At 38.8% G+C, this 11,972-nt stretch overlaps 1 protein-coding gene across 2 annotated transcripts in view; it reads left to right on the top strand.

Annotated features, from left to right (window-relative positions):
• Window positions 1-11,972, top strand: part of NELL1 (neural EGFL like 1) — a 687,144-nt gene that overhangs the window by 399,799 nt on the left and 275,373 nt on the right. For both annotated transcript variants that reach the window (XM_006753968.2, XM_006753967.2), the window contains exon 13: window positions 7,701-7,823. In XM_006753968.2, coding sequence (XP_006754031.1) covers window positions 7,701-7,823 — 123 coding nt within the window. The remainder of the gene's footprint in view (window positions 1-7,700; window positions 7,824-11,972) is intronic.

Here is an 11,972-nt window from a genome sequence, read left to right as displayed (position 1 = left end):
AAATCTGTACAGGTCTTAGGAAACAGACTAAACCAAGTTTTCAACTCATTGGTCATGACATCATTGTCCACATTTTACACACACAGAAACTGCAGCGCAGACAGTTTGTCAAATCTCTCTGGGATTTGTATCCCCGTCTGTCAACTGCTAAAGCTTTGTCTTTTCTGGATATATCTGGAGACCATTTTCTTTTTAAAACAAAACAAAACACCTAAACACAAACAATTAAAACACCCCCAAAACATCCATTATTTAGTAATAAAAGATACATGTTGATTGTAAAAAATTTAAAAGTACAAGGTGAATAGTCCTGTCCAGGTAGCTCAGTTGGTTAGAGTGTTGTCCCAGTGCACCAAGATTGAGGTTCAATCAGCACATACAAGAGTCAACCAATAAATGCACAAATGAGTGGAGCAACAAATCATTGTTCCTTCTTCCCTCCTCCCCTCCCTCCCTCCCTCCCTCTCTCTCGCTATAAAAATCAATTAAAAATAATAAATGAATAAAAATAGTACAAAGTGAATAAATAGAATAAGTACCTCCCATTTATCCCCTATCCATCCTCTATTTTAAATAATTGTTAATAGTTTAACATACATTTTATACACTTTCTATGTATGTACAAATATCACATGTAAATGATTAATAAATACTATAAAGAACTTGCCATATTTAATACATAATACTATATATCTGAGAAGAAAAGCTCTTGATTGACTTGCTACTTTGTGATTTGTTTCTTACTGCTGTGGCGAAATGAGAAAAGATGCATATAAAGTATAATAATAAAAATTGAAGACTATATTATGCAAATCACACACACACACAAAGGAAAGATGGGAACTAGTTAGTCTCCTTCCACTTCTCATCCCCACCTTCTTCTTTGCAACCCTACTATCATATCATTCTGCCCATAACCCTCCTTAGGGCTTAGAGTCAAGGATAGCTTCCCAGGGACCCAAAGCTTCTTGGCCAATGGAAAGAATTAGTCCACATTGTCAATGAGACTGTGCTAACCGGAGGCACTGGGGTTTTGGGTTTGGTGTTTGGAAGGTAAAAGTGGTCTCAACTAAAGGAGCTTAGACCCAGGAGAGTGAAGATGGAGATCTGTAGGTTCTTTACGTAGTGTGAAGAGTGGGGAGAATGGATTTGTGGTATTCCCAAAAATCAGGGCCCTGACACTAGAGGACCTCCTCTTGGCAAAAATATCAGCACCTGAGTTTAGCAGGGAGTTAGCAGGGCTCCAAGCTACAATTTATAGAGTAGGTCAGTAACCAGCATAAAAATCAGATAGCTCTTTCACAAGTTCTCCTCTAAGATCTCCAGGACCATCGTGAGTTCCTGTGGAGGGCAAAGGGGAGTGGCAAGGAGCCTGATAATGAATGAGATTTAGTTGTCCATTCTGGCAAGTAGGGTGTGTAGAGTAGTATTTATTTTGATTTAGAAAGTTGTTTCTTGAATTCAAGCACTGTGTTGGATTATAAATAACATATGTTCTTGAGCCTAAGGCAAAGATGTTCAGATTTCACATTTATGAAACTAGATCATTTGTAATTGATGCATACATTTTATACATAATTACTTTTCTCAAAAATATTGCTATCAAATAAATGCTGTTTTTCAATTAAGGAAGTATGGCATAGTTCTTAGATATAACTAACATTTCTAATCCTCATTTGTGTAAAATCAATTAATCCAAGAATGAATTCTGCTGTGTCTTTACATCAACTGTCCTAAAACATGACACAGATTAATGTGTTAACTTATTTCAGAACTTTCTTCTTAATAATTTTAATAGCTTTATTGAGATATAACTTACATAGCATAAAGTTCACCTCCTTTAAGTTTATAATTTGGTGGTCTTAAGGATATTTTTGGAGTTGTACAACCATTATAATAACCTAATTTTAGAACATTTTCATCACCCCAAGAAGAAAACTCATGCACATTAACAGTCATACGCCATTACCTCCAGCTCAGTCCAAGGTAACCACTCATCTACTTCTATTTCTATAGATTGACCTATTCTGGAAATTTTATGTAAAAGGGATCACATAGCATATGATCTTTTGTGACTGACTTTATTCACTTAAAATGTTCTTTTTTAAAAACATATATATTTTATTGATTTTTTACAGAGAGGAAGGGAGAAAGAGTTAGAAACATCGATCAGCTGCCTCCTGCACACCCCCTACTGAGGATGTGCCTGCAACCAAGGTACATGCCCTTGACCGGAATGGAACCTGGGACCCTTCAGTCTGCAGGGCAGTGCTCTATCCACTGAGCCAAACCGGTTAGGGCAACAAAATGTTCTTGAGGTTAATCCACGATACATGTTGTAGTATGTGGTAGTGCTGCATTCCGTCTTATTACTGAATACTGTCATATGACTTTATCACATTTTCTTGATGCATTCATCAGTTGTGGAATATTTGGTTGTTTTCCACAATATGGCTATTGTGAATAATCCTGATATGAACATCAGTGTGCAAGCATTTGTGTGGACATGTGTTTCATATTTCTTGGGTATATACCTAGGAATGGAGTTGCTGGGATACGTGGGAATCCTGTCTTTAATAGTTTGCAGAACTGCCAAAGTATTCCCGAATATTTTATATCCCCGCTAGCAATGCACAAGGGATCCAATTTCACCACATTCTTATAAATACTTATTTTCTGTCTTTTTAATGAAAGCCATTCCAGTGGTTGTGCAGTGGTTTTGCTTTGGAGTTCCCTGGTTACTGGAGATGTTGAGCATCTTTTTATGTGCATATTAGCCATTTGCTATCTTCTTTGGAGATTGTCTATTTAAATATTTGTTCTATATTCTAATTGGGCTATATTTTTATGACTGGGTTTTAAAGGTTCTTTATATATTCTGAATTCAAGGCACTAATAAGATATATGCTTTGTACATATTTTCTCACAGTCCAGGGACTGTGTCTCTAGCAATTCTTTATGAAACAAAAGGCCTGCCTCAAAGAGAGCTCCTGAAACACATCCCTTTCCCTTCCCCTCACAAAGTCTCTGTGGTAAATAAACACATCAACATATCATTACCTGATTCTATTTAATTTACAAGCTCTTTTCTTCTAAGTTTCCTGTGGCTGCCTGATTCAATTATTTTTAAGTAAATATGACCTACGCTGTGGTCTAAGTGGGGTTTTGGAAAGAATGCAGAAGGAATGAGGAGATGAGAGTTTGAGTTCCAGATGTAAAACTTATTACCTATGTACTTATAAGAAAAGCCTCTAATGTGATCCAAATTCCAATTTCTCCATCTGTAAAATGTGACTGATAAGACCAGCTTGGCATATCCCAGTGAGGTTAAAGTAATATGTTTGTAAAGTACAAGAGATATTTCCTTGAACGAAGGAAAGCTACACGCCAGCCAGACCCTACACAGGAGGCATTTGCAGCCACAGCTGCATTGATTGTTTTAGTAGCTTGTGTGGTCCTGATTAGTTTTCTAAGGAAAACAATGTGTTAATTGACAATGGCTATTGATTGCAATTGATTGCAATGTTACCGAGGTGGATTAGTTAGAGTCCTTCTGAGCTACCCTGTGAAAGAGAAAAGAGAAAGGAGCAAGGAGCTAGGTGACAATGGCAGCGCTTCATGAGCGCTCAATAAGTATTAGCCAGCATAACAGTAATTATTATCATCATTACCCTTTGTCCTGAGAGGACTGACACTCCAAACTTGGGTCACACATCAACAATCTTAAGCATACATCTTTCACCTTCCCAGTCCATTGTCTTGTTTCTTGGGGACCATAATTGAATCTAAGCAAATACTTCCTTGGATCTTCAGAGGTGTTCTAATTTAATTGTCTTCAAAAGCATATCTATTCACAGCCTTTCTGCCTGAATTACCACCCTAAAAGGAAAGAGAACATTTTCTTAGCCAGTTTTTACCACCACCCAAAAATGAAGTCTCTTCACAAGTAATTGCAGTAGTAATGGTAATAGTAGTACAAGTGGTATAGAAGTGGTACTACTAGTGGTAGTAATGGCAATAGCAATAGTGACAGTAAAATAGCTTACATTTATGGAGGATTTAGTTGTGATGTTCTGTGGTAAGTATTTTACCCGCAGTAGTAATTTAATCCTCAGAACCATCCCAGGAGATAAGTTCTATTATTATGCACACTTGTACATATCAGGAAACTAAGACATAGGTTGGCTGAGTCAAGTTCAGGAAGTTAGTAAGTGCCCTTTGGGGATAGATCACATCTTAAGTAGGTATTTGGGGCCAGTATAGAAAGAAAACACAAAACAGTCTTCATTTTTTGGCATCATGGAATCATTCCCTTGTGTCTTGGCTTAGCTTCAAACACACCCAAATTGCTTCCAACTGCCCAATAATGTGGAGGTCACCTCTAGTGTCTAGAGTCACAAATCCAAGCTCCCCTACTTACTAGTTTTGTGATTTTAGGAAGGTTATTTAATGTCTTCTTGTCTCAGTTACTTCATTGTAAAATGAGCAAACATAACTTCATATGATTGTTGGGATAATTCAATGGTGTATGTACAATGTTTTGCTCAATGCTTGGATTTCTTTGAGCTCAACATCATTAATTAGGTAAAGTAGTGATGGTTGTAGAAAATGTCAGGGTTGTAGAAAATATGATATGATTCCTCTCTTCAAAGTTAATTACTTAATAAGACATTAATGATAAAACTCATAAGTATCACTACATATTGTGCTGTGATTGCTTCCAAAGAGGTGAAGATATTAAATGTAATAAAAGTTTCAAGATGGTCAAATTCATGTGGTTTGAGGAGCGGGTGAAGAAAGCTTCATGGCAGGAGTGTGGGTGTGGAATGGTGTGTGAAGCCAGGCAGGAACACAGGTTTTTCCAAATGGGAGAAAATATTTTGAGCCAGGGAAACACCATGACAAAATGGGAATGAACTCAGACATTTGCAGGACAGAATGGGGCCTCCTCATTAGAGAAGAAGCTTTGCTTTAATGATATGAGGATTTAAGACCAGGAACAGTAGATGTGTTAATTAACTCAAAGGAGAGAATCCTTTCACAATGTATAATATATCAAATCATCACAACATACACTTTATTTTTTTTCTGTTTGTTTTTTAATTTTCTTTTATTGCTTAAAGTATTACAGAGTATTACATATGTCTCCTTTTTTTCCCCCTTGACACTCCCCCGGCCTCCCCTACTGCCCAGTGTCTTATGTCCATTGGTTATGCTTATCTGCATGCATACAAGTCCTTCGGTTGATCTCTTACCACCCCCCCACCCCATCCCCCAACCCTCCCCGGCCTTCCTGCTGTAGTTTCACAATCTGTTCGATGCTGCTTTAAATATCTTAGAATTTTATTTGTCAGTTATGCCTCAACAAAGCCGAAAAAAAGACCAGGTTGGAAAGGAGGGACCAAATTTTTGGCATGTTGCATAAAACAATACCTTTCTTCACACTGTTCTTTTTTTTCTGGAGTGCCCTTTTTGGATAATTCTGGCTAATAAAATCACAACCATTTTTTAAAGACTAGTTCAAGTACTATGTTTTACAAGAAGCCTTTTTTCCCTATTCACAGAAATTTCCCGTAATGAATTCGTAGTCCATCTTTGTTCTTATCTGGCGTAACTACACTTGTAGATTTGCTTAGGTCATCCTGAGTTATGTGCCTATTATTCCATTATAGTTATTAGCAGAACCCCCTTTGACTCTGAAATATGTTTGTTTGTATGATAAAATGCAAGGTCACCCACTTATAACTCTTATCTCTCTTCCCTTGTGTTATATATGGCCATCTGGTGGCCCCTATTAAAATGTTCACGTGAGCTGAGATCGTATCTACTCATTTTGTGTTCCCAGTACAGACACTAATAATTATTTATTAAGTGAATTTAAATAAGGAGGTGGGAAAGCTCTTGGAGTCAAACTCTGTTCTTAGACCTTTTTATTTTGTTGTTCCTAAAACCATCTGGTATTGCAGCTGCCCATACCAGGTGCTTGATAGGTCTGTAAATTTGGTCAGACTTCCACAGGGTTATGCTATTTTGGGAGTGTGCTAGAAATGACTGTAGCACAGACTAGAAGTGTGCACTCATAAATCTTCTCCCTTCCCAATGCTTGCTAACCTGTGCACGTTTCTCATTGACAGTTCGGGTTGGTCTTGAGGCCTAAAGAAGACTTTCCTTTGGAAAAAGCCAAGGTGTTAAATCCAGTCAAATGTGTGCGCTTTTAGTTTAATTGCATGACTGAAACAGCTCATTTCTGGGTCTCCGTTACGAAATTTAGAATGGAAATTAATGAAGATACATGATATTTCTACATTGATCGAATAGTACATGATAGTTAACAGATTGTATTGAATTTTAATTTTTATTCAATTAGTGTTATTTTGTTGGGGTTTTTACCTGGGACTTCAACACTTACTTTAGAACCTTTTATGATTGAATAACCCTACTTGATTTTTTTCTTCTTAAAATGTCTAAAATGTTATACTAGCAGATGTTAAAGAGATTAAAAGACATAGTCTTTCCTGTATTGTTTATTTATTTCCAAAGTAATCATTTAGATGCTTTAAACTTTCTTATTATGAGTAGAAAGTATAGTTGTCTGTGAAATCTTGATTTCATACTTGGAATCTTTTAGTCCATGGTGTACTGTTAGATCTCCCCCCCCCCGCCCCCGCTTCCATACACACATCTTGTGGTTTAAGGATATCACCACTATTTGAATATATGAGTAGGGCAAAAGTAGGTTTACAGTTGTGAGTATGTGAAACACAGTTTATTCTTATATTATTATTTAATTATTGTATTATTTTATATATGAACAACTATAAACTTGCCTTTGCCCCATCCTGTATATAACCATAGTACTACACATTTAAACCAGAGACTAAATTCTGAACCCTATGTAAACAGATTCTATGGAAAATTAAACCGCTTAAAGCCCTTAGAGAGAGTCTTGTGAGTAAATTGCTTTTCTACTCAGAGCACAGCCTGGGCCTGGCCAATATTCCCTGTGACCAGAGCTAGTCTTTGGGAAGCACTTGTCAGTGCTCCTTTGCCAGGCTATGTAACTGTCTTCCTTTCTAGTCTCACCCTCTTTGTTTGAAAGAAGCCATAAAATCTCTCATGTAGATTTGTCCCTTTTTCTAACCTTGGAGGAAAGGTTTCCCATCCTTGGTACCACTGACATTTTACACTAATGAGTTCTTTGTTGTGGTGGGCTTTCCTGTGCATTGTAAGATGCTTAGCAGCATCCTTGGCCCCTGTCCGCTAGGTTTTGTGGCATCCTTTATCCCAAATAATGATAATCGAAAATATTTCCAGACACCATCAAATGTTTCAAGGGGTAAAGAGGACTCCAAATGGCCCCCTGTTGAGCACCACTGCCTTGGAGCCTTTGCAGAAACCTTCACAGAACGTGGAAGAAGGAATGTTCTTAGACAAGCACACATCCGTCCTGGACTTGCATAAGTCGCTTGACTTCTCTGACACTCACTTTCCCTGCAAAGTGGGGAGAATAACATCAGCTTTTAGAGTCATTGAGATTTCAACCACATCAGGCAGAGAAACCTGATTGTACACAGTAACGTCACAGTGCATGGACGGTAGTCACTGTCATTCCTATTTGGGGTGTCCCAACTAATTTTTTCAACACCGGTGATTCCAACTTAAATAAAGGTGTCTCTCTTTCTTCTTCCCTCTGTGTACAGAGCATGACGAATGTGGCAGTGGGCAGCACAACTGTGATGAGAATGCCATCTGCACCAACACTGTCCGAGGACACAGCTGCACCTGCAAACCGGGCTATGTGGGGAACGGAACCATCTGCAGAGGTAGGCTTGCTGCCCTGGGAGAATGCTGTGAGCTGCCACCCTTACTGGGCTCTCAATACTCATGTGCGGAATGCTTTCGACACTCTGGCATGGTCAGGGCTCCTGCTCCTGGTTTATCAGCTGGAAAGGGCACTGGGCATCAGAGGAGAGGAGACATGCTTTGAGTGTACCTTTTGGGCTGAATGAAAGAGGTATGCGTGCGGGTCAGGGGCATGGTCCCACAATTGGATGGCTGTTCAGCTTTGCTTCTGGGACTGAGCTGGTGGAGCATGCTCTGATTGCCTCCATTCCCTGTGAGGCTTTGCTCAGAGAGCAAGTGGGCACTGCTTGTGGTCACACTCGAGCCATCTATTTAGGGAGGAAGCCTAAAATTTCAGCTGCTCTCTGTGTTTGTAGCAGCTCAGCAAATTCAGCGGCCAGTGCGCGTGCTCCCATTTGCATTTAGTATAAAATACAAACTCCACCCTTTGGTTCAGCATCGGGTCCCTGGGTCCTCTCAGCCTCTCTCCTTTCTCTGCCCCTCATTCCTTTCTCATGACCACGTTATTCTTGGAACATGTCCATCACATTCCTCTCCCAGGACTTTGCTTGTTGTCCCCTCAGCCCCCAGGCTCATTTCTTTCCGTGTCACTCATTACAGGAACTTTCTTTGACCATTCTGTTTAAAATGACACACCTATTACCTCTTACATGTGTGCCCTACTTCATTTTTTCTTCACTGACACAACCTGATACAATATTGCACATCTACATGTTTATGCATTGTCTGTCTCCCCGTTGGGATGTCAGCTCCACGAGAATGACCACTTAGTCTTGTCTCCTTGCTCTGTTCCCAGCAACTGGAAGGGTGCCTGGTATATTGTAGGTGCTCCTTAAGTAAGTGTTAAGTGACTGAATCAACCAAAGGGGAAGGAGACACAATCATATTGGAAGAGGTAAAATGTACAGCCCCAGCCTCCCCCCGCCCCCGAAGCAAACAAACAAACAGACAAACAGAAAAAAAATAGGTATTATTTCACCCTCATTTCAGAGGTGACAAAACTGAGACACAGAAAGTTTAAGTACCTTGCTCAAGGACACACAGCACATTATCCTCTACAGAGATGACATCCTGATGATGAGAAAGAAATAATGACTTACTTCACCACATTCATAATTAGGTGAAGGGATAGTTTGAAAAGATTAATTTCATTTTATTGGTGATCTTGGGGTAAATAGCCTCATACATAACAGAGTTTAAATTGGTGAACCTTTCTAGTGGTAATTGGACAAAACCTATCAATAGTTATAAATCTGAAGAGCAATGTAGGAATTTTCTGGATTCCACCCCTTGAAATGTGTTCTAGAAAAGCATGTGGTCATGACATGCAGACACAGTGATGTTTTTGTGGCATATGTATTCATCAAAACCCAGAAACTGCCAAAATTATCCTTGGTAATGGAATAATTTAGTCTATTTGATGTATCATGGAATAGAATAAAGTGGTTAGAAACTCTACGTGTATGTATGTACACACACGTGTATACATGCATACATGTGCACATATAGCTACACATGCACACATGCATACATTCATACTGAGAGATCTCCAAGACATATTTTGGAGAAAAAAGGAAAGAAAAATAAATAAAATCAACTTACAGGACAATACATATAGCATCCTCACATATCTAATTCATTATTTTAAAATGTCTGCACTCACATTTATGCAAATGCATAGGCACTGGAAACATGCAAACTGTTCTCCATCTTCCCCATGGGTGTGTGTGTGTGAAATAGAATTCACTCATTGCTGTGTATTCAATATTGTCTGCATCTCTTACAATGGGAATTTATGTATTTAATATTTGTGGAGTTGTTTGTTTTTTCAGTTCCATGAGGCAAATAAAGAAACCAGTGCTCAGCTTTTAGAAAAAGGCTGAAACTGTTTTCAAAGCAACACAAAACACATAAACATTAATAGAGTTCCCCAGATTACAAAGCCCATTGCTAGTAACTGCACGCTCATGCTGTAAATCTGAGGAGGGAGCAACACAGGGATTTGATTTTAATGCATTTATCTCCGAATTATGTTACCTTGTCAAATAATATTAATTGCGCTGGTGCAGTGAGTTTGTGTTTGCTAAGTCCTCTAACAGCATTGTGATAAGTGGTCACTTCACCTTTGTGGAATTTGAAAGTTCAACTGTGGGAAAATATGGGTTCAAATAATGTTTCTGGTGTCTAGAAATACATCTTTTCTTGAAAGTTATGAATTAGGAAAATGATTTTCTTGACATGATTTTCATGGCCAATTGTGTTGACCTCAGTAAGCTGGAAGAATCCTATGTTTTATAAATGTTGCTTGGGGAGGCAGTGCAGTGTAGTTGAAGAATTAGACAAACAGTTTGGAGAATTGAGGTTTAGACCTGACTTTATCACTGGTGAGTTGCAAATTCTATATTTTTTCATAGTAAAATCGGGTTAGTACCACCTTCCGTGTTTATCCAACAATGCTACTGCAAAGCCTTATTAAAGGAGTATGTATGGGAGAGTTTTAAAATAGCAAATGCTATAAGAAATGAAGGCAGTATTATTAGTGGTGCAAAGATGAGGAAGAAAGAGGAGGCAGCTCATGAGCTGCCTGAAGCTCAGTCTTCTGACTGAAATACAGTCAGACCTCATTTTATTGCACTGCCCTTTATCATGCATCACAGGTGTTGCATTAAAAAACATAAACTGAAGGGAAGACCCTCCACCCCCAAAATGATTAAAATACTTTATTGCAATACTCACTTTACTGTGATGCTCACTTTATTGATACCTGCTTTGTTACAGTGGTCTGGAACTAGCCTGTAATGTCTCTGAGGTGTACCTGTACCCAAATTTGTCTCTCGGTTTCATCGCGGGCATTTGATAGGTGACTTTCCCACCTGTAACTGAAACATTTACAGAGGCGGGTGGATAAGGATCACCAGACAATTTGAACTAATTCTTTTTATTTTCTGGCAATGTGTAAGAGCTTTCTAGACATGATGTTGTTCATGGAATTGACTACCTGCTCACACTTCCATTAACAAACAAAACACAAGGCAGTGATTTCTCAAAACTACTAATTGGTGTGAATTCTCTCAGACGGGCTTTCCTAATGGCTGATGCTCGTATGAGGAGTTTTTTATTTCTCACGAGGATGGAAAATTCCAGTTCAGCTTCAAAAACAGTCACAAGTATGTACGTGCCAGACACCTTGCTGGGTGTGTTCATGTGCATCATCTCATTCAGTTCCCACTGTATCCCTGGCGGGCTGCTAGCATTAGTCTATTTCACAGGTGAAACCTGAATAAGACATAGTTGAATCTGATTTAACTCAGTTAGTGTGACTGCTTTTCATTTCTTCCCTCCTCTCCCTCCCTTCATTTTTCTTTTCTTTCATCATTTTTTTCCTATTTCCTACTCCTTTTCTTTTCCATTTATGCTTTCACTTCCTTTTCCTCCCTGGCTGTTCACATTCTCTCTCTCTCCTTTTGATATTCTAACTAGAGATAGTAAAGAAAATAAAAAATGGAAGAGAGAGTGCAATGAACTCTCTCTCTCTCTCTCTCTCTTTTTCTCTCCTTTTGATATTCTAACTAGAGACAGTAAAGAAAACAAAGAAGGGAAGAGAGAGTGCAATGAGAATCTATAATTACAAATATTTTTGTGGACATTTTTGTAAACAGACTAAAGTACTTTTGAAAATAGGCAGTAGCTGCTGCTAAATATTTGGGGTTAAGTGAGGAAAACACATACAAACTGTTTCAAATTAGATTTACACAACCCGGCGTGAGGGTTGGGGCTGTCTGTGGAAGTGCTGATCTGTTTCCCCAGTCCTGAGATCGCCTGGAACTGAAGGTGGGCTCTGAGCAGGCAGTTGTCCATACGTCGCTGAGAGGCTAACCCTGCGCTCTTGTCTGTCATTGGGGCTGGACAAGATGACTCTTGAAAACTGATAATGACTGATAAGACTGACATGTAGTTCATAAACATACAGTGAGTGGGAATTCTGTATCAGGAGACTAATTTTAGGCACACAAAGAGCAAAAAACAACTGAAGATAGGGTCAGTGGAGATTTTGCCATTTAGGGTAGGAAAAGGATTTGGACAAGGGCTTTCAACACAATAAAACAATA

Source organism: Myotis davidii, unplaced genomic scaffold, assembly GCF_000327345.1.
Source record: "Myotis davidii unplaced genomic scaffold, ASM32734v1 scaffold330, whole genome shotgun sequence".
Classification (NCBI taxonomy): domain Eukaryota; kingdom Metazoa; phylum Chordata; class Mammalia; order Chiroptera; family Vespertilionidae; genus Myotis; species Myotis davidii.
This window is presented reverse-complemented; position numbering and strand designations above follow the sequence as displayed.